This window comes from Aythya fuligula, chromosome 15 (genome assembly GCF_009819795.1).
Source record: "Aythya fuligula isolate bAytFul2 chromosome 15, bAytFul2.pri, whole genome shotgun sequence".
NCBI classification, from domain to species: domain Eukaryota; kingdom Metazoa; phylum Chordata; class Aves; order Anseriformes; family Anatidae; genus Aythya; species Aythya fuligula.
Window position 1 is genome coordinate 4,222,205 of NC_045573.1, and position 24,304 is coordinate 4,246,508.

General features: G+C 38.6%; 1 protein-coding gene across 3 annotated transcripts in view; it reads right to left on the bottom strand.

Annotated features, from left to right (window-relative positions):
* SDK1 (sidekick cell adhesion molecule 1) overlaps positions 1-24,304 on the bottom strand; it is a 387,420-nt gene that overhangs the window by 79,798 nt on the left and 283,318 nt on the right. For all 3 annotated transcript variants that reach the window (XM_032197267.1, XM_032197266.1, XM_032197268.1), the window contains 6 exons: positions 22,026-22,141; positions 18,736-18,928; positions 15,378-15,476; positions 10,272-10,463; positions 8,251-8,372; positions 670-779 (listed from right to left, as the gene is read on the bottom strand). In XM_032197267.1, the coding sequence (XP_032053158.1) occupies positions 670-779; positions 8,251-8,372; positions 10,272-10,463; positions 15,378-15,476; positions 18,736-18,928; positions 22,026-22,141 (832 nt within the window). The remainder of the gene's footprint in view (positions 1-669; positions 780-8,250; positions 8,373-10,271; positions 10,464-15,377; positions 15,477-18,735; positions 18,929-22,025; positions 22,142-24,304) is intronic.

Here is a 24,304-nt window from a genome sequence, read left to right on the forward strand (position 1 = left end):
TATACCTCCTTGCCAACGAGACTTTATGTTAGCAAGCTATTTCATAAAGTATTTTTGTTATGATTGAATATCTCAAATTCTCAAATCTTATCTATACTAAAGCAATGCATCACTTGCATTGCATTGATTTAAAAATCAACCTCATTTAACAGGGGTGCACCCATAACGTAGATGCACTTCAATCAGCTTAAGCCTTGCATATATCTATTAAGTTTAATTTGGGAAATTCTTATAAACAAAGGCTTCATCTAATTGATGTTACCAAATTAAGCTAAATCAATAAAATGATGTTTGAACTGATGTAAATATGTAATTACAAGTTTGCACCAGTTTAACTACAATTGATTTGTCACTGATTGATGTTACACTGGTGCGCCCTTTAGCTGAGAGAAGTCACAGGAAATCAGTTACTCATAATACCATTTCACTTTGCACTTGTCTTCCCTTTTAAATGTTATGAACTATATTGCATGCAAATTATAATTAACAGTATCAGACAAACAATTTTAAGTATAAACTGTGGAAACAGTGAACCTTTTCCCTTTTGTTCGGATAACAAAATACAGCCAGCTGTTACTGATTAGGAAAGCTGTTCCATGATGCAATTAACTTTTTTTTCTTTCTTTTTTTTTTCCCCCCACACTGCAGCTAATTACCTGCTGTTCTTACCTGTAATGAGTGTAAGGAGTAAGGTTTGGTACCTCCAGCATCTGAGCATCAGGTTCATTCTCCACCTCATGGAGATTCACCCACTCTTCTTCATCACCTAGTACACCAACCTGTATAAAGAAAAGGTAGGAACAAATATAAAGCAGACTATACGTGTGTGTGTTGCATACCTATGTGTGTGTGTGTATATATATAAGATCTGTGTGTGTGTGTATATATGTAATTTTACATACCCAATTTTGCAATTTGTGCCATTCAGTGCAATGGAAGGACAAATACTTCTAAACATGTGATATCCATTTAATATTTATTTTCACATAACAAGACATTAGCTATTTGTAAGGCAACAGCATAACCAAGTTAGCCAACTTGTACCTAATTGGTACTTCACCGGGATTCTCTGATAGGATCTATTCCAGAAAAACACTGTGAGTGCTATTACCCCATTCAATCTCACTGCCGCAATACAAAAATATTAAGGAGTAATATAACAAAATGAAAAATAGCCTTGATAATAACTTACATGAACTGATGCATACTAAGTAAGTCTCAATGGAGGTAAAACGCTACACAAATGAAGACAGAGAAACAAGAACAAAGTCAAAGAACATAAGTGTTTTAACCTCATCTACTGGGCTGCACTTAGACCAAGCTCTTCCACATGCAGAGCTTTGTAATAATTAATCACAGCACTGCTGAGAATCAGCCCAACACGTCCCTCAGCTACAGCGCTGTTAGAAGGGATGGAAGGGTGATGGGAGCCAAAAGCATTACTTTCCGTATAGATTTTTGGAGATGATATTAAGATGAATGAGGACTTAAGAAGGAAATCAACAAGACACGAGAGGAAGGCCAGCCTGAAATGGGACCCTGGTAGGCGGCAGTAGGAGCAGGCAGGGCTGTGTGCTTAAGAGCCATAGGAGGAGATGTACGAGAGGTGGTAGATGTCTGAATTTCACATTGGAGATTCACCAATGTAGAAACACAGAGGACCTTAGAAAATACTCCCTGCTATAATTGCCTAGCACCATGCGCTTTTTTACTCATGTGCTTCAGCCCTGCCACAATGAAAGAGGGTCTTTGCTTCAATTCAATGAGGGAGTGATGTTCTTATCACTATGTTCTTTCACTACAGCTCCAGGAAGATTCCACTTCATCAAGATTTAAGAACATAAAAAATATCCTTTGGGGTAGAACAAGTAGACCAGGAAGAAAAAGTAGACCATTTCAGCTCCAACACAGCAGCAGCAAGTAGCATTTTGTGAGAGCCGCAATCCTGGCCATAGCTGTAGTCAGTTCCCTCACCCTGCCGTGGTATCCACAATTCTGGGTTGAGGGATATTAGAGGGACATACGCAGCTATTGCTTTAGTATCTATTTATGGACTTCATGTCCATTAAGGTGACTAATCCTTTTTTAACCTTCTGACACTATCTACTTCCACAGCCTGCTGTGGCAACAAATTTCAGAAGCTCAAGACCCAGTGTGTAAAGAGCTACTCTCTTTAATCTTTTTTAAATAGATCCCTACAAGTTCTGTATACTAGCTACAGCCATTGACACTGTCAAGGCACTTGATAGGCAACATAGCCCAAAGTATCTAGCAAATCCCAAGTATTTTGAACAGAAAATAAGGTTTCTTGCACTCTTTCTTTCTTTCTTTCCCCTACAGGAGAAGCCGCCTGATTTATTTATAGATGTTTTAGTTCTTTGCTCACTCAGGAGTTGATGTGCTGCATATTTATGTTTGTGCATGAAGAAATGACACAAGGAAAATTAGGCCAAAGAAATAAGTTCTGCATTGCACAGCAAAAGGAAGCCTCTGTGATCTTCCTAGCAGAGGACTCCTTTCATGGAGGAACGTGGTTGCAAAGGTGTTGGTGGGTCTTTCAGTCTCGATGGGTATCACAGACACTGCTAAACACCAAAGATCTTATAATCTACACTGACATTTATTTTATGGGCCTTTGGAATTCCCAGTCCCAACTGTGCTCCAGAAATTCTAGTGAAGTTCATGGATAGAGAAGCTTAAAGGAAGCATCTTGAGACAGGTCCGCATGGTAAAACAGAACAGACCTAAACACAACACCGAGACCAAAGCGATGATAGAGATGTTTTTTCACAGAAACACAGAACACTATTAAAAGAGTTTCTGATTAATTCTGTAGAATGCTTATTTTTACAAAATTCCTTGCTCTTAACAGGATCTCCTCAAAGTGCTGCAGTAATTGTATAGCAACAATTCAGTGTTTTGGAGACTGCAAATAATCTCCAGTAGTGAGTTAGAGTCTTCTTTTTATATTCCAAGAACAATAAGAGCTTTTAAAATATTTCTTGCATAGGGGAAAAAAAAAAAAAAAGACCACAGGTTTCGATCATTATGCAGCAGCAGGCAGGTCATTAATACGCATTAAGGACCACATGGTTCAGACCCAGAGGCCCACAGGGCTGAGAACAATTGACATTGACTCAAGCTTGAGAGGTGTCCAAAACCCCTGCCTGTTTTGCAGATATGCATTTACCAGCTGGCTGCAAAGGTGAAAATATTAAGGATCTTTTACTGATTGAGAGCTGGTGAAAGCTTTTATGCTCACAGGACTATGGCAAGCTCCCCAAAGGCTATCCCAGGAGATAGCTTTCTAATTTTAAATGCATTCCCTGCTAGGAAGGATGGGTGTAGCCTACAAGGAAATGGCAGATGCCAACCAAGCCCGCTATACTGATTGTCTCTGAGCTCAGGAGCCAGCTGGCAACAGGTGGCCACTACTTGGTTCAGGAGCTGGGGGACCCTGGGCAAAGCAGCAGCACAGACAATCCCAATTAACCTCTTGCAGACTCCTTCTCTGCTGAAAGGCAGTGATAGAGAGGGAGCAGGCGAAATCAAGCACAGGCGTATTTCTGTAATTCAGGAAAAAAAATAAATAAATTAAAAACAAATAGTTCAGGAACTTGCTTTATTTAGAATAATACCTGGTAATGCTCCAGGATCAGCAGTCAGCATTTGGGCCATTCTGCTACTGAAATCAGTAGCACATTTAAGAGTGTCCTGCTTTTGTGGGGATTTTTTTTCCAAAGCAGGAAGACTGGAGGGTGAACAGCTCTAGGGGAGCTTGGTAAACAGCCTGGGGACTTCTGCATGACTTCTGCCTCATGAGGCCATGCGATTCTAGGTCACTGTTACTCAGTACAAGTTTCACTTACTCAATTATCTCAGAAATGAGTCTTGGAACAGAAATTTCAGTGATGGACTCCTGTATTTTTAACTTTTGCAAGATCTATAGTAGGTTCTGAGTTTCAGGCTCTTGAAGGAAAAGGAAATTATTTTTCCTGAAAAACTGTGATGTTAGATCAGAGGAAACGTATCCGTTTCAAAAATCAGAGTACAAAGGGATTCCCACGAGGCAAAAAGAACTGTGAGAAATGGTTAGGATAAGAGTCCTACAGGGGGCCAGAGAGTCCACTGTGAGACAGCCTGCATTACATAAAGTTAATTTGGAGGCTTATTTCTCATTGTTGTTTTTTGGATGACAGTAAATGCAAAGTTCAGAAAAGGATTATGTTTGTGACAGGTGCACATGTATTCGTCTGTGCATTGTTTTAGGAGGCAGATGAGAACACCAACTGCTTTGCTGTTGCCATCAGCATAAAAACTCCTTAAGAAATGCACTCTGCATCTTAACAGTTCTCAATATAATAGGGCCGCGATCCCCAGGAGATCTGCGGGGACTGCCACAATTAAAATACCTACATCCGCCAAGTCACTTCATATGATTCTCCATAACTATCAGCCATCACAAGCTGGCACATATATATTTCCATCTCTAGGCTGTTCCCAAGGCATTATGTTCAATAAAAGGGCACATTCATTTATTATTACAGAAACGAGACAGTAAAAAACAATATTGGAAATGATGTCAGACCCCCTTACTTTTCTACGCATTAGTTTCTCCATTTCTAAATGGAAAATTTTACATATCTTGTCAATTGATTTAACGTTGTCTGATGGATACTATGTGAGTGAAGTTGCAGAATTTTGACTTAAAAAAAATCAAAAACAAAATTTGGAGTGTAAAATCTTTTTTTTTTTTTTTTTATGACAGTGATGCTACCAAAATTGTGAACAGTTATTAAGAACTAACTGCAGGATTGGGAAACACAATGTTTCTGTACATTATAGAGGTACCTTGTGTTCCACTATAGTTCAAGATATGTCAGAGTTTTCATTATAGAGGTCTATAACTCAGGCATTTGAAGTCACTTTGGGAGAAATTCGGTTCACAGGATGTCAGCCTGGGTGCAATTTTTTTTCTTACAAAATCCTTAAATCGATTCACCCATTTTTGATTTAAAGATTGGCAAAGGCATAAAATTGTCAGAGTTTCAGACACTTTATTTGCCAGCTCTGAAGTGAAAACGACACCAAGAGAATCACCTCATACAATGGATGAATCCTATCTGGGTCACTGACTTAACCCACAAAACCAGAAAATTCATGGCTAAAGTTACAGATGTCCCAGCTCATGGTTTTACAAGAGAATACAGTGAGAATACTTTAAAGGTTTTACTACTTTGAAACTTCCCTTTCCATTTCTGCTGCTGCTCACAATAATATTCAAAGGAAATCTTTCTCAAAACAGCAGAAAGGCTTTAAGCAAAAACTCTACATTAGTCCATATACTCATTAATTAATGTTAACCAGAAAACAAATCAAACTTGGCAGAAGTTAGTCAGCTTCTCTAATCAGCCCATAGAAAGCTAAAACACGTGGACTACCTACCAAGGCACAGTTACAAAACTCTCATTTATATAATCTCACAAATAAACCACAGGAAAAATATGCTGAAAGTGGGTTGCAGCACAGACAGAGTGCAAACATGAAACCATGTGAACACTAGCAGGGATTCATACTCATTTGTGGTTGCAAATTGCCAGAAAAATATGTCCACAATAACTCGTCAAACTGCATCTGAGTTCAGGATGATTGGTGGCAATAAGAAGAACTTCCTGAAATTCTTTCGGGATGAACATGTTACTCATGCCAATCCCACAAGACAGTTACTGCTGGACCTTCTGAACAAGTTTCTGCAAAACCTTTACAATACATTAGACCCTCTTTTTCTGTAGATTATACTGTATGTAATGGAAGAGCAATTTTAGAAACACTTTTAAAATGGCATTGGTATTTTTATTTAGCAGTTTGGAAATCCACTTTGCTACAGTTCTCTCAGTCTAGATGCAAAGATGAAGAAGAAACTGCTGCTGATTTTTTTTTTTAATTTTATTTTAAGAAATCCTTCCAGAAGTACAGAAAGGAGCTTTACCAGAAACACAGAAATGAGATTTTCAACACTTGGTATTTCAGTATCTAGTAGCAATAAACTCTTAAAGACCTAATTTTCCTTCTTATGTTCGCTGACACAACTGAGAATTAGTTCCACAGAGGATCCCATGAATTTACACCCCAGCACAAAAAGCAGAAGCCAAGGCCAGATGTACAAATTTTCACACAAACTGGAATTCCCAGCTGTGTTTTCATACAAATTATTCATGAAGTATTGGATTTCAAAAATGGCACTTAGCCAAAATGGAAAATTTGGAAGACTTTCTAAACCTGTCCTCATCAACAAAACCTCATGCCACATGAAGGAAGAAAAACATGTTGGTGGCAGTGTGTAGATGTGTGTGTGTAACTTCTAAACTTCTGTTTAGAAAATACTGTGGGTAGGTTGGGTATAACCACTGCCCTTCAGCATAACACAGTCCCCAGGAACAATTATGGTAATATGTGCTAAAATACAGGTGATGCAACAGTAGTCTGCATCACGGCACAGAGGTACCTTTGCTTAGAACAAATGTAAGTGGAAGGTCTAAGTGAACAGTGGGGTTTCACTGGAAGCTGTTTTGTGAACACGTGTGTCTCTGAAAGGTGAAGCATAAAAACCCATGAAGTCCAGGTGGTAGGTCCATGGCAGCTTAGATCCAAGCCAGGATGTAGGCATTCCTGCCCTCATCTCTGATCCCACCATCATGTTCTCATCTCCTCCCCTACAGTGATGCTCTTCTGATCACACACAAATCCTGAGTGGAGTCGAACTGTCTGAAAGTCATTTGTTCTTGGCTGGATCACGTCCTGTAGCAGCTCGGGATATGGCTGCACCAGAACTGGTGCAGGCAGAAGCTAAACAAGAGGAAGTCTTGCTGGGGGTGATGGAGATGACAAAAGAGAGCAGGACAACAAGACCTCTTGGTCTACACTGGCTAAAGGTGCTGTGAAATTGCACTTTGAGAGAGAAGTTTAAGTTGGAATGCTGGCAGAAAAGGGCTGTGAACAAAGGATTATATGCGGCTGTCATCCTGGAAACAGGATTTGCTATATCCGTAAGGAATCATCAATTTCTTTGCATAACTGAAAAGATTTTTTGTTAATCATGTGAGCAAGATTTTTTTTTCCAAGTATTAAATCCAATTGGAACAACATTTCTTGCTGTGCCAAAGCTGAACAGTGAGGTATAGCGCAGGAGAAACTTGCCAGGATAGCTGTGGTGAAAAGCATGACAGACTCTGCTGTGATTTTGGCTGTGCCCCTTCCCCAGATGGAGCAAATATTGGTGGACGCAAGATCTATCAGAACCACCAGTCTTTTAACTTTACTAGGGATGCATAGGATGTTATGGTGTTTGTGAACAGGAGAGATCCTCCCTTCTTCCATCCCCGCACACCAAGAACCCTTCAACCACTATCTGCACTTGGGGCACTTCAAGGATGCAGATGAACCTCATGGTAATTATTATTGCAGTTTTCAAGTACTCAAATATATTTCATTTAAGTGGCTTTCTGCAACTCATGTGATTACAGAATTAACAAATTCCAAGCCGTATCAATGTGGTGCTCCAGCACAAAAATGTTTCTCAGAATGTGCCAAGCCACCATATTATAGGATTTCAGTCTTTAATTCTGTAATATGTGATCATGTGTATGTAAATTGTACAAAATGTACCAACTTTTTCACAACAGTCTCATTACCAAGTGAAGTGATTGTATCAACATGTCTAATTGGTGACGATGATTTAAGAAGTCCAACATTTGGTCTTAAAAACAGATTATATTATTTATAAAGATCTGTGGGTGGAAAGGAAGAAGCAAAGCTCATCTGTCACGAGAACAAATGAGGAATATATAACTACTCCAAGGCATAATGACAGCAGAAAGAGGGATATTGTTTAAAGCCGATGAAGAGAATTCATCCTACTCATATCTAAAGACCTGGATAGAAAACCTCAGTATATTTCATTACAAGACAGCACAAATGCACTCAGTGTCATGAATAATGGTATCTTTACTGTTCGGGTGCAATTCTTCCTGTACTTCTGCTCTATGTGATAATAATTTTAGTTTGCATCTGGTTTGAAAACGCACCTAACAGAACCTAAACTCAGGTTTCAAACCATTTTTAAAATAACTTAAACGTGCTGAAAAGCTTTGATACAATTAAACAAAAACTGTAATCCAAACAGAAATTCATTACTTGGACCCTTTTCAACTCCTTGGAAACTTCATTAGGAGCCTTTCATCAGGGACATACCTGGCCTTCAACTATCCACTTGCAGATGGAGGTTTTGCCGTCATAACCTGGCCGGAATTGAAGTGTAGCAGAGCGAGGGCTGATGTTAGAGATCACCAGGTTGGACGGAGCACCTGGAAGTTCTGCAGAAAAGAGAAATAAATACACATGAGAGGTGGAAATGCTCTTGGTAATAAGGCCCTATAACAGGCTGACATTCAGTGTTTCAGCATATAGAGCACCTATTACTATAGATAATTTTTTTTTTTTTTTTTTTTTTGGCAGAGTATTAAATAAAGCACTACTATTTCTGCTGCTCTGAGCACGCACCACATTTTACAGATAAAAAGAGAAGAAAGCCCCTCTACAGAACTACAGCTACTATTTTAGAGAAGTTGAGTAACAGACAAGGCATGGTGGCTCGGGGGAAAGGTACTTCCCAGCTCCAGATCTGCCAATCACTTGTCAAGTCACCTAGTTTCTCCGCACTTCTGTAGAATTAAAATGGCAATAATACTTACTTACTTCTTACGGTAAACACAGCTTTAATATATTAACAACTGAAAAAGACTCTAGTTTTTCAGGTAGTGTAAAGGGAAGACTTTATGCTTCTCATACTGACCTGTAATAGGTGGGTTTTAGGAGCTATTTCTGATGTTTGAATAAAGCTAAAATATATATATATTATATATATATATATAATATATATAATATATATTATATATATTATATTATATATAATATATATATTATATAAATATAAATATATATATATATAATTTATATTGTCAATAAAGAGGGTGACCTTCTATGGGGAAAAATCTGGATCTCCAATAAGATCTTTGCCTCACATCAGTCAAGCTTAGAGTGGCATTTACATTTTTAATACTATCTGAATTATCAACAAAAGCAAGCTCAGGAAAGGGATTAAATGTAGATTGTTTAGAATAAATTCCCAACAGTACCTGCATTCGTAAGTAATGGAAATTAGTATTATAATCAGTAATCATTCATAATGTTGTACTATGTGCAAATGCAGCAGGCAAAAAATGGGCGGATTTTTGGCACGTATTTCAAGTACACATGAATACACAATATTTCTTGATTCTTACTTCACATTTGTGGGAACTATGATCAATAAACTAACTCTGACCAAACAGGATAATGCTGTTATCTGGGTAACAACAGGCAGCATGGCATTGATCCAGTCTGCAACTTGTCACAATTACCTGTGATTAGGGAAAAGAAAGGCAAGCATACTTCAAGACACACAGAAAAGTTCAAAAATACTAGAAAGGGGAAAAAATTGATTACCATCAGGGATGTATGTTAGCTGTTCCATTTTGGAAAGTTCTACTTGTACAGCCTATAAATTAACTGAAACTGCTGTTTTGAGGCTTGAAATGGCTTTTGAGTTTGCTTTCTATACAGGATGAAGGAGAGTAACGAATTTTAAAATCCAAATGAAAAATGCTAAATCAAACAATTCACAGGTACCTAAAATGCTAAATCAGACAATGGAGCATAGGACTACCTCTTCCCAAGTCTTTTTCAAGCCACAAATGCCAAACCTTGCAAATATTTTAGTTTCATTATACAAATGTCCTCTCACAGGTGACATAAGCTATACTACTTATAAATAGAGAAACTATTCCCTTTTAACAGCATTCAAAGTCTATTTTTCCCAAAAAGCAAAACTTTCTGATTTGATTTCTTCTTCTTATGTTACCTTGTAAATATCAATAGATTCTGTATGGTATCCACTTCATTACTTTGACTGCATCATCTTGCACACTCTACTTTTTTTTTTTTTTTTTCCATGTGTACAAAACAACCTCAATTTTCTGGTAATTTCAATTTGTGAATGTATTCATGTTAATATTTTAATCTGTTCTAAGAATTAACTTTAAATTATGTGGTAAAGAATTCTGATGCTTTATAAACCCACCCATATTTATTATAACTGAATCAAAGTCACTTGTGATCTTTGGAATACATGTGGAATGAGCCTGCTTTAATTTGTTTCATGATATTTTACCAACCTGGAGGCACACCAGAAGAGATGGTGGAGGATGTGACCCATCCACTCCCTTTTGCTGTCACAGCTGCCACCTCGATCGTGTATGTGGTGAGAGATGACAGCCCCGTGATCTTGTACTCAAGTGTTGTGTTGGTTAGCGTGCGGGCAAGACGAGATTCATTTCTGCCATACACCTCCCAAGAGATCTGATAGCCTGAAAAATAATTACACAAAGTCAGGGGGCTGTAACAGTGGTGGGAGTCTAGTTTTTCTTCTAAAGCACTATTATGCAATAACCCAGAAACTGGTAAATTACTGCTTCTGCAAGATTTGGTTGTGGTCTATTGTAGTATGATTTATTTCTTACTCTACTCCATTACGGAAATCTTTTGTGAACAGTAAAAAAAAAATAAAAATAAAAAATTGAGGTAAACATTGGCTAAAATACCAAGGCATTTTTCTACTACGTTTATTTCTAACAAGCAATTGACATAAATACCCAGGGGGTGTCATCTGCCCATCAAATTACAGGTGGGGGAGGACATGGAGTCTCAATGGCCTATTTGTATTTTTCTATGAATATACAGAGCTTGCTGTGAAATCTCTAGGAAACCTGGGGATAAACTCAAAGAAAGGTGGACTTTCATTTTGTGAACCCCACGAAACGAATAGGAAGAAACACTGTAAAATATAACATTTTCTCACCAGCCAGAATATCTAATTAAAAATCTACATGCACTTATACACCTACCCCTTTTCCAGGCTGAAGCAACCTTCACTGCTATGTATCTACAAATCTAACAATAATGATCATGCAGAAACATTGTGGGACTCTTCTAGGAACCAAAAAAACCCTACTCCCCACTGCTTGTTCCTCGCACAAGTCCTTTAGCAAGGTGAATCATTATCCTTTCTTTCAAAACTGTAGTGTAGCCAATCTATTGTCCAAAACTGCACTCACCCTGACCTCCATATTATTCTTATATCACAACCAGGCTCTGAAACCCTTTCCTTTTTATCACTTTTATAACCATTTGCCTTCCAAGAACTTTTGAAACTTTCTACTGTCTGATTTGCTCAATTTTTACCTCCAAATCTGCTTGTCCTTCTCCTGCCCAGTCCCACTTTATTCTCATTTGAACCCACTTGAACCTTACTGTGCCAGTCTCCGGAGAGCATGTCTGAAAAGTTTGCTTGATTGCAGCTCTCTTTGTGATTTGACTCAGGGGAAAAAAAAATACACATAGCTCTTGAATGCCTGTGAAATGGAAGTGAGTGAAAAGGACTAACAGAAAGGAATCCCACTGAGAGAGCCACGCATGAGGCAAGCTGGCTAGAGAAACTCCCTACTGGGTTCCTGTTCCCATCATACGAGATGAGGAATTCAGACCAGTTGTGGGGGAGGAGGGTTTTTGTTTTGTTTTGCTTTCTTTTCCCCCCCCCCAAACATAAGCTGATTAACATATTGAACTAGCAAAATACCTTATGGTCTTGATCAACAAGGAAACATCACCTCAGGAGCTAAACGCTTGGTGAGACACACATTTGTGAGAGAGCTTGAAAGGTGTGAGATGGCATCCTCCCTCTGGTGCTAGCTGCCATCACTGACGGAATCAAGTTAACATACTTGTGCATGAAAATGGGCTCAGAGTAATCACATAGTCGTTAATTATGCTTCAAGTGAAAGGACAGTGATAAACAGCCAAGAGGCGATGCTTCAACCAGTCCGGCTACATTTCAACCACGCATCTGACTACAAACTACCTAGGGGAAGGAGAAAAACTCCCGAATGCTCACCTGGAGCCAGTTTTAAGTGTCCGAAATGTCCCATCTGTTAAATAGGATTTAATTAAGGCAGTAATTTACCAATATCTCAGAGACTCTGCAGTGATTTGAGGCTCTCTGCTTGAGAATCATTTACCAGCAATCAGAGTTTTTATAGTACAGGCAAGATTAAAATCTGCATGAAGATTTTGACAAAACTTAAGGACTTTAAGGACTTTATAAACAGAGGGTGAACTGAAAGGTTGAGTGAGAATCAACGAAGGAATTGCAAACAGAACCACATCACTAGCATCCCCTCTCTTTCAAAATCTATGCTTGTTCCAGACAGGACAACGTGGATGAGTGAGAAACAGTCTGAGGAAGGTGCCCTTGTGCATTTTCCCACTTCTCAAGCTGTGGCACTGAGGACACAAAACCAGCAGCTGGGAGCCCAGCCAGCTCCCAGGAACGTCTGCGTGCAGCCATGGATGGGGCAGAGGCTGGGCAAGGGCCGTGCAGCGGCTCATCTGTCTGCCTGGGAGCTGCGGGTGACCCTGCCGTGCCTGCTTTGAACCCTGTGCATGGGCTGGCAGAGGGAATCAAGGAGTACCACCCCGGAATAAAACAGAATGCATTGTTCAGAACAATAAACAGAATAAGAGATAAGCAGCAGACTTCTAATGCTCTCCCTGTCTGTTTGTGACTCACAAACGATAGGAAGTTTCCTGTGCCATGCACAAGACAATCTGAAGTGGCTGAGATTTCTTCTCTCCCATCTAGATAAACTTCGCATATACATCAAATGTTGGTGATTATTCTTTGAACATTTTATGTTTTCTCCCTTGTGACTACAGGGATGAGACACAGCTTTCCTGCCCATTAGGCACATAGTCTCTATGTATTTATTTACTGAAAAAAAAAAACGTTCACCAGGAAAAATATCATAAATTCACATGCAGACTGAAGAAAAGGCAAAGAGGCAGCATTTACTGTGGATATTTCAGTCCCGAAAGTATAGTTAAATTCTAGTATAAACACAGAAACAGAAAATACATACATATATGCCGAACTGACACAAAGCCAAACGTAATCATGCATAACAAAACCAGATGAAAAAACGCTGAAGGAAAGGAACAACAACAGGCGTACCCCCAAGTAGCACTTAAGCCACAATGACTGACAGATGGGCAGAACTTTAGGACATGTGGTTGGTAAAAATGTGCTCGCTGATTTACAGACGTGATCACTGCCAGCAACACGCACAGGGAGTCCGATCGGGCTGGGCAGAGAGCGCTTCCTCTGCCTTTGGCGTACGTGAGAGCAGGAGAGGTGCCGCAGAGCCCACCCGTATGCTTTGGCTCTGCATCCTCTCCATAAAACGCTGCCTAACAGAAACTAATGACCAGAAGAGTTTCAGAAATAATTTTCCGTTGATCTGGAGTAAATTCTCTACAAGCAAGCAGTACACCCAATCACGAACTGTCCGTCTACATCCAGGTGCTCATAAATCAGTGTTTACTGAGGGAGGAGGAAGATACGGAGATTTACAGCAAGAGTAATGGGCAATTTCCCAGAGCAGGCTGGCTGCCGGGCACCACCCTCCGTGTTTTCCTCCCCCCAGCTCCGGTGCACGGAACAAGAAGTTCCAGTAAAGATATCAATGAGCAGAAATGAAGAAGAAATGCCTCCCTGAGCGCTCAGACCTCCAAGGGGCTCTCTATAAACCTCTGAGGTACTCAGGGGCATGAACAGTTTTGCTGCTCTTCTAGCCCAAATGTAATTTGCAGCATTAAGGACATTTTTGTTTCCGTATATACTTTGTTGGGCATTTTTACATCAGTGTTCCTTCATGAAGGATATAGCCTCTCGAGTTCCTTCTCGCTAAAACAATTTGCCCCGACGATAACACAGTTCATCATTTCACTCCACTGGTTTTCAACCCATTCTGGGAGGTGGCAGCTCGTTTCTAGGAAAGCAATTCTGCAACACTAAACACAGTGCTGCTAATTGGTGCTTTACAAGGATGAATATTACATCATCTTGCTTAGATAACTAGATTTAGATTTAGGTACCTAAATTTAAGCACTCGGGCTTGAAGGCTTTGGCCATCCTCACTGAATCAATACTGCTCTGCTTTCAGAAGTCATTAGTTTCTGATCTCGAACCACTTAAATCAATGCATATTTCAGGACAGCTACTATGGTAAAAAGGAAGATGATAATCTGCGTAAAGAATCCACACGTACTATAAACAGCATGGAAGACATACATAAATGGTACATGTGAAGAAAAGACACTGACAGAAGCAAGTCCAATCCAAATACTCAGCCCTGTCAAAATGAAAACGTTTCATGAAATTGGACTGATATAACATTTTAATGCTCAGGAGCCAAAAAAATTATTTTGTTTGTTGTTGTTCTGTTTTGTTTTTTGTTTTCCCCTAAAATATATTTACTTTCTAAAAGTATTATGATACTTTCCTTAAAATTAAATGTTGATACTCCCCAAACAGAGTATTTTGGTCCACATAAAATTACCTTCTCCCTTCCCAACTATGATTTTAACTTCAGCAATTTTAAATTTGGGAGCTTTGTTGCACTTCAAAACCTTGAAAGCCTTTGTTAAATAGAGTGTCCACCCTGTGCAACAGTAATAGTTTCCCTTTTGAAAACAATACTGCCTCTGTTGATAAAAATTAGAGATTTTCTCAACTATTTATAGCTGCCTTTATGAAAAATAATGAAGTTGCTGATGTTACATCTACATTGGCACACAATAAATAGATAAATAGCATGGAACAGTCAAATAGCCAGCTCATCAAAGAAACGAGAGAGTTCTGAACTGCTGTGATGGTTTATACAAAATTAAGTAATGACATGCAAATTCTGTCATGCAGTCCACAGCCAGACCACTTGATCACAGATGAAGGATACTGCTGATTTCAGGCTTGGACTTGATTGCAAATCTTAGCAATGCCAATTCAGATTTTGCAGCTGTAAATTCAACATAGGAAACCCCAACCTCTGTGGCAAAGGACAAACACCGACTCACAAAGTTTCAGAGATTAAGTAACAGAGGTGGAGGTCGTGGACAACTTAACAAGACTGTAGACTCCGTGGGGAGCTGATTTCTAATACAGGCTGCCATTTCAGTGACCACAATCATGAGCTGCCAGTAATTGGACCCGTACTTTCTATAATGTGCCCTAGCTGACATTTCAATTACCCAAAAGATGAACCAGGAAACCAGCACTCGCAGCAGCCAGTTCTCCCTAAATGCTCTATTATGCAAACATTTTTTTCACTGCAATGATACATTCCTCCACCACCACCCCCTCCAAAAAAAAGGTAGCAGCTGATACTTGCCTGTAATGATGCCATTTTTCTCTACAGGTTCTTGCCAGCTGACCTTGAGAGATGTGTCCAGAATCTCAGTGAAACTCAGGTGTCCCACAGCTCCTGGCTCTGGCAATCAGAAAAGGAAATCTGTTAGCAGGAGAACCCCACTTACTTCTGATCTGATTCATGTGGCAAGGTTAGGGCTGAAGAAATAAAACACTGAGCCGGGGCCAATAGAAGCCTGCTGGAAACATCAGTGAGAGCTGCAGGGGAGAGGGGAGAATGCAAGGTGTTAAGAAGCACTCTGGCTATCATCACATAAATTATTTTATCCAGTCGCCATCCTAACTGTGCAGAGAACTAAAGAGAGCGGCAGCAGGGGACTTGCACACAACGTGTTCTCTGTCTTTCTTCTTGATCTAATCTAATTAGAACAATCAAGCTGGCAATCCTGGAAGTGATTGTGTTTGTTGTTTTCCCTCCACTACAGCATGCTGTGGGTACCTGTGCTGCTGTGGGCAGCTCCTCAGGCCTTGTGGCTGTGAGCAACACCACCTGCACAACCCTCATCTGGAAAGAGCCTTTTGCCTATGCAAGGTCAGAGCAAGGACAGCATCACTACTTGGATAGACTGTCTCAAAACAACTCTAAAAACGTCCAACATAATGGCAACTATCTTCTGTAAAATGAATACAAGTGTGTGAAACTTTTAAAGGATTTTTATGATGTAGCTCAAGAGCTCTTAAAAATTTCAGCTCCCTGGTGTGCAATGAAAGAGCATAAAATGGAATGACTGTCAAGAATATGCCATCCTCCCTCAATTTTGATCTTCAAGGAAGACATCCTGACTGATTTTTGATCCAACTGCGGTTCTGTCTTCAATCGATGTACTGGAAAAAGGAGTTTTTGTTCACTTTATATTCACTGTGTTTCTGTCATTGGATCCCTGCCTGAGTATCCTCCAGCTCCACTGACATCAGTTGGCAATTTCTCGTCTGCAATTTCATATTTTGTTTCCTCTTCACTTTAGTCCAGTTTCTCATTCCCCTCCAGCTAGGATGAAAAAAAAAAAAAAGCCTGCCAGTAGGTCGGCTACAACCACATTTGCAATTCTGCAATCCTAGTGAGGAAAATTTCCAAATCCATTCTGCGCTATCTAGTAGTTGAAGCATTACACAGAAAGAACTGCTGATCTGGTAGTGATCTCAGGAATACCTAACAGGAGCACGGCAATTATGTGCTATTCAGGAACACGTATCTACACGCATGCAAGCCACAGAACTCACAAAGCTTCACTCCAATTAGCTCCTGCAGTTGCATTCCAATTTTAATGTCATAATGAAAAACAGGTGCAGGTTACACCAAGCCAGGACACATTGCTTCTGACTGGATGCCAGATTTTATTTGACCTACAGCTCATCAGCAAACAGACTTGCTTGCACTACTTTTTTTTAAAGGATTGCCTAACTTTGCTTTACAGACAGAAAATTATCACCTGAAAACATGAGTGACAGTCCCTTCAAACCTTTTCCCACTATATAAATCCAGAAACAACTTAGATTCAACAAGTTCTCCACAAAGACACATTATACCATACCACACTTCTCAGTCATCATAAAAACAATTCTAAAGGACCTAACATTAAAAACAATCTTGGTCATCTCTACTTCCTAAGATCCTTGCAGCATGCAGCTGCATATGACAAGAAATGTTTACAAAATAAAAGTTTGGCCTTCTCTTGTTTTATATTTCACGATGGAATTTTTTCTTGTGTTTAAAATGGCATGTGATCCCAACGTTTCCCTGAGATATTCCCAATATTTTGACTGTGTTCCCCCTCCCCCCTTTCTACAAAGTCTCTAGGGCTCATTTCTGCATTCCCTCTTCCATGAGCAGAAATATTAATAGTCTATTTTCCTCTTCCCAGCAGATTAATTTTCACGAAATCTTAGGAGTCTCATATCTTTGGCTTCTTGCTCTTCTTTACTCTCTGTAATTAGCCATGGAATAAAAATGCTTTTGGAGGGAGAAAGACAGATGGATCTAAGACAGACAGCCAAACACATTTACACTGCCAAAGCCTCATTTCCTAAAGAAAACAGGCAAGATGTTAATACGACACACAGGAACCTAATGCATGCTTTTCTTTCCTCCATGCCTTTTGCTTTAACTCCAGGTAAACATATGAGTTTATATTAGTTACTAGGAAGAAAATTAACTCTGTCCTACCTAAAACCAGGACACTCATAGATATCTGATACTTACAATGCTGTCTCTGTGACCTTCTAATATGCAAAGGTTTAAGTCCAGAATCTGTTCTTGGGACACAGGTCTAGCACACGAAGGAGGTGAATCACAAAAGGAAAATCCATGGGAAAGTACTTAATTTTCTTCATACTCTTTCAAGAGTATCTCATGAAAAATTGGATTAGCACTTTGAGCCTCACTTCTGTGAATGTTAATGTTAATTAAATTTTTCTTTACGGGAACATCGACTAGCCTAAAAGGTCCTTATTAAGGCAAAGTAGTATTTCTAAAAACAATACCTTAATGGCTGCATCAGACTTTTTAAAAATTCTGATTTGGATCTCTAAATGTGCAGCAGTGTTTATGATGCTTTGTGAAAGGAAGACTGAAGCCCTGGCCAAAGCCAAGATCACTGCAGACACACAGTTAGCTATGATGGCCACTGCAATTTAATTACCTGAAACTGACAGACTAGACTTGTTAGCCCCAAACGTGCCTCAAACACACACTTTCAGGGAGCCACAGAGGTCAAAACATTTTTTTGATGCAGCAAATAATTTATAAGCTAAACGATCCAGCTCTTTTTATTTCATTCCATGAATTTGACTTCAGTTTTAGAGAGTAAAAGCTACTGAATTGTCACGATGTTGGCTGTTCTGTTTTACACAAATACTTGCAATATAATATAGAGATTTTCAATATATTGAATAGCAGAAGGAAACAATCTTAAATTAATCATTGATCTCCACAGGATGTTCTGGTGTTCCGTTCCTCAGAAGATCAATTCCTATTTATCTGGATGCCTAAACATGGACTTGGGAGCATAAGGGTTCACAGACAAACAACATATTGTGTTAGCTGAACCACACTATGGAGCTTTCAGCTCCTAAGCAATATAAAATAGTTCAGTCCATAATGAGAAAAATATTAAACACCTTTCATTTTCTACCTGCGAAAAGAAAACATATGGACAACTGGCTGAGGTCATCATCTGATGCAAAGTAACTTAAGAAGAGACTACAAACTGCTTGTAAACTTAAGGTCTGATTTTAAGTGCCCAGATGTAAAAATTCTGGCTTTTATATTGAACCAGACAGAATCCGAGCACTGAGATTCTCTACCAGTGCTCACTACTCACTGTCTTCAAGGGTGCGTAGCAGCTGCGGTGTGCTTCGAGGTCCATCTCCAGGTGTGGTGAAACACAGAACTGACGTATAGTAAGTAGTGTATTTCTTCAGGTTCGTGATACATCCGCTGTGAACACCATGGAAATCAGGAGCAATGGTGACCACAGTCACAGTCTCTGGAGCATCCACTGGCCATGCTAGAAGCTAGAAAATTTAAACATAGATGAGCTCTCATTAGAAGCTGCGTCTATTCAGAACTAAAGTGTGCTTGGCTGCCAAAACCATCTTAATCTGATTGTAAAAAACAAGCAGTACTGCTCAACTATTGTCAGTTCTGATGCTGAACAGATGGATATAATGCTGTTAATATGGTAACAGGAGGGATGTGTATAATACTTACTAGTGATGGGGGATGTACCGATGCCACGAAGGTATTACAATTCTCAATTTCTGCTACTGAACAAGGCCAAAATTATTGAGTGGCTATTTGTGTATTTTGTACAACATGACTCTCTTGTCCCCCACTGGGCTGCTCTGCCTACCCTGAACAATCTTTGCCGCTGAAAGCAGGGTGAAGTAAGAAAGGCAATTTCAGTGCTGCCCTGAGTTTAAAAAAAAAATAAATAAAAATAAATCATATTACAGGGTTCCCTGAAAGATCCCACTGGGCTGGGAAGGAGAAGAGAGGAGAGGGAAAATCCTCCTTCCCTTTCCATAGCCCTCAGCATCCCACTGATCAAGAATTTTACAGTGATTGACTGTGTGCGGATAGCCACACTGTGAATGATTCAAAAGGTTCTGGAACTACAGAAAGAATAGAAAATAATCAGAAAAACGATTAGTACAGTTTTCAACAACTAGGTCCCAAAAGTGAGATTCCTGAAGATATTTTCATGCATTTAAAGTTAACATGCTTGTCAAGCCACACTTCTTCCAGGTTTTAGTCATCTCAGTGGATCTTCTGGGTGATCAACGTTTTTTAGAGTAGAATACCTTATCTCTAAGCACTTAAATGAAGACTTCAAACTTTGAATTTTAAAACGATTTCTGAAATCATCGTAACAACGTAGGGGGCTAAAGTTTTAAAGTGCTTATGAAACTTCTGTTTTGTCCAAAAATCCTTATCCTGTAGGTGTTAAAATCTTAGCACGTTAAAATTCTAGGCCTTACTCAGTATCTGTGTAAATCAGGCTACTTGTATTGATTTCAGGCTCATAAACATGAATAGATACCTGAAATTATTGAGCTGTATTTGACACATTCAGCCGTCTACTGGCTGATAATCAGACTATACTCCTTATAGTCAGAAAGCAGTTAGAGGACTATAAGGACTCATTTTGCTAGAAATATTTCATATTTGAAAGGTGCACTTTTCAACTTCTTGAAATGCAAATAAATTCCAAAGAAAAGATAAAAATGGAATAATGGTTGATGGAATAGTAAGTTTTATTTTCTTTTCTAAATCACCTTTGTGGATTAGATTTGGCATTTATAACTTTGGGGGACTGAACTTCTCTTTCTCAAGTATTTCATTGCACATTCTTCAGAAAACATGCGCAGGAAATAAAGGTGAAGAATTTTGTTAGTAAAAGGACAAAATGGGTTTAACCCTTAGGAAAAGCAAAGGCCTAGCTTTGGCTACTACTGTTTATAAACTATACAAAATAAACTGTGCAATAGAAGTAACTGTCACAAAAATGTTCTCACACAGTCTTCATACTGTAATTCCCATGAAAAAAGCCCATGAAAAATATGAATTACAAAGCTGTTTCAACCTAATGCAATCAAGGAAATACAAGTAAAGAGAAATCGATCATTCCAAAAGTTTTTAATGACAACTGACAAATACAAATAAAGATCTTCGTTATTTTATACAATTGATAATTACATTTAAACTTAAAGGAGAAGCAGCTATGCAATGAAACTAATGATCTTCATACTGAAGCTCTGTGTTTGAATAAAACAAAGAATAAAAATCTAAAATGTGGCTTTTCCAAATCTGACTGAGCTCACCATGTTTGGACTCGCACCAGATAATTATAGCATGTTGCAGTCCGCTGATCCCCAAAGGGCTTTTATTCTCCACAGTCCAAACAGAAGCCAGGTACTACCTCTGTATCGAGGTTTCAGGCTACATTTTTGCAGTCTAAAATCACTGTCAGCAACCCAGTCCTGACAGCTGATCATATCTCTGGGAAAAAGAGACGTATACATCTACTTGTAATACTACTTCAGCAGGGAGATTATGAAAACACCACTGTTCTTTATAAGAAATATATAGATCTGGGCAAAAGTGCTGAAACACATGTGTACCTCTGTCTCAGTTTCTCCAACACTTTCAGACATTCTTAAGAGAAGGATCAAGTCTTCTGAAACTCCTAAAATCCACCTACAATCCTCCAATTCACAGCTTGTCTTCTGAACCACACATCCTTTTCAGCTCAGCGAGCATTTCCTCACACAACACCTAAATCCAGCTCCCTCCTCCCTGTCAACAAAACATACCTGTCGTCCCTTTTCTTCTGCAATTCCTACAAGGTTTCTCTTTGTTCTTTCTATGAATGTTTTTAAACCCTTCCTTTATTACGTCCCCACTGCTGAACCATGGAAGGAGTTTCTATTAAGCAGTCCTTCCTGAGAGACAGAAATAAACCACTCCAGCTACACTTCACTGGGCAGAGGACCACCAAGTGCTCTGTCAAGCACCCTCTACCTACTCTGCACACTGTAAGACATTGCCAGCTGCCCCATCAACAGGGACTCACCATGCTAACACCACGCCATTGAGCACAATTTAAAATTTTACATTTTTACATCTCCAAAATCATCACAGTGGGAAAGTTAAGACAAATATTTAGCGTGACATCTTGGTTCCTAATGAAACGAATGGGAGTTTTGCATTAGAGTAAATAGAAATCTCCAGGCTGATTTAGTGGCACAATGATGTGTCACATTTTAGTGGCACAATGATGTGTCTCCTGCACTATTTGACATCAAACTGCTTTTTGGCTTTGGAAATTCTCCAGGCAAATGATAAAGGTATTAGAACTTTTATAATTATAGTTATTATAATATATATAGTATCATAATATATTACATATATAATAATATAAATATATTAACAATATATAAACCAGCAAATGTTACACGAAGAGCAACAACTGTTGAGTCCTCTCTTAATTTTGCTTCTTAAAATACAGTCATTTTGGACATTCATAGATTATTAAATTCCTAATTTTTGTATATCAGGACTCTTACAGGAAACATTATTTGAAGATGTAGAAATCTTGTTCCTATTTACCTTGTATCCTTGGTTAATACCGTTGATGAACTGCTGGGGTGGAGGGTTCCAGAGGAACTGGATGGTTGTGGAGTTCACGGCTTCGACTTGCACGTTTTGCGGTGGAGCTGTAGGCACTGCTCCCAGTCAGGCAAGAGGAGCAGAATATGAAACAGAATGGAGGAGAGATGAGAGGTCAAAAGAACCTCTTCACTGCCACTCATTAGTCTCAAAGTAATACCAAGCCTGAGAAAAGGATGCACTTCCTGTGATATGGTACCCATCAATGATTTGCAAAGAATGGTAATTGAGTTATTTCTCATTCTGTATCAGAAATTCTTTCAGGGGGAGGGGATGAAATGCTTTCAGTAGCATATAACTCCTCAGATGAGTTTTTCATAAAACTTGACACAGGAACTAGGTAATGATAGGTGAACACATCTCTTTCAATTATCCATGACTGCACAGAGAATGAAATTTCACTAAGAAACTTCCTGAGAATTTCTCTTAATACCACACAATTCCCCAGATCAAACTAGCAAATGTGGGGTCTGCACAATTAAATTTACAATTGTGAATTATAATCTAGCAACACCATTTATTATTTACCACTGCTTAAAAATTAGGACCAGGCATATCATATGCAATAGATTTTTCATGGGAATTGGAGATATTTTATCTTGATACTGTATTCACTCACATATATTAAATTTATTATATATAATCCGAACCAATACAACCTCTAATCTATTTAAACTTGTGTAAACTTTTCATGTCAAGTACTTATTTAGGTAGATTATTTCTTCAGTACAAAAGCGAAAAAAAAAAAAAAAAGCTTGGAACATTGAGGCATACTGGCTTCAAAAAACAACAACAACACAACCCACGATGTAAGTATTTTACCATTTAACATAATGTCTCTTTAAATATCTTCCAGGCAATTTCTTCAACTCATTGCTTTAGGATGTCATTTCTTTAGTTCTCAAGAGGAAGTAATACTAATAGTCAGGTCCATTTTTCCGAAATTATCAATTTCATAGTAAGTTTAAGAAGAAAATTGCTATTTGATTAAGAAAAGAAAAAGTACTAATACCCTTTGAATCCTAAAAAATAAGTTTAGTAAAGCTTCAAAAACATGACTATTGACAGCCACACGCATTTGTATTCTGTAAAAGAGGATCAATCCACAAGTGATTTTGAAGCTTGAAAAGCTTTGTTCCTTCTGCTTCCAAGAGAAACTTTCTACCAAAGCCCAATGACCTATGCTTCTAAAAAGTAACCACAGTTCCAACTGAGAAATGCTGGTTTGTTCCATACTTTTCAAAAACAGGTCACAAACTTTAAAAGCTTCAAAGTACTTTTTGGAAATTGAGTCTTTGTATAGAGGAGAAATCAAGACATTAAGTTCAAAAATGTAAAAATGTCCCTTTGTCCACCAAAAGCTTTGTGTGAAAGAGACATCCAGGTCCATTATTCTTAACTGGTGTACAAGCTATAGTGAGGTTGCTGCCAACAGTGCTAGGACAGCGTACACCTAGTCAAAGACATCCACAACCTAGAAATATCAACACAGAAATCTGGAGAGATCCAGGAAGATGTGAGGTTTGAAATGATAAGGATATCCACTTTCATGCCTTGTGGCACTAAAACTCTCTGATGGCTTCTGGCTTGAAAATTTAGCTCTGCACATTTCTTTCTTTAACCTCAGAAATATTGTATATTATTCAGAATCGCCTTGCCCTAATTTAAAACCCAATGTCACAATTTATGAACTATGTTCAATTATTGAGTTCTAAAACCAGAATTTATCTGATACTACTCTAATTTCTTGTTAGAATCTAGGTCCTATTTCCAGCCATGCATCATAATTGCCTGTATGTTTTTGGAAAGTTACAATAATCTTACCAATCCGTACACATCAAAGTTTTTGTAGTTAAGAGATTCACCAAATCATCCTGATATACAAGTCACTATACAGTCATAATGAGCTGCTTTGGCTACATTCCCCTACTATTTTTTTTTTTTTAATTATTCATGTTCTTTGATGAAACTGTTTATTATGAGAGCCATGATTTACTTCACTTTGCTTTTGTGTTCAATGCTTTGTATAACTGATAGCTAATGTAAGAATTTTTAAAATCAAAATTCATACTTTCCTGCATATTAGAATATTTTGATGTTGTAGCTGCCAGAGATTTGTTATTGCAGAAGAAAATTGTATAGGAAACCTTCAAGTTAGTTTATTATCAGAAAGTCATCTGAATATCATAGGGAGATTAATCTCCTTCTGTCATTAAGGC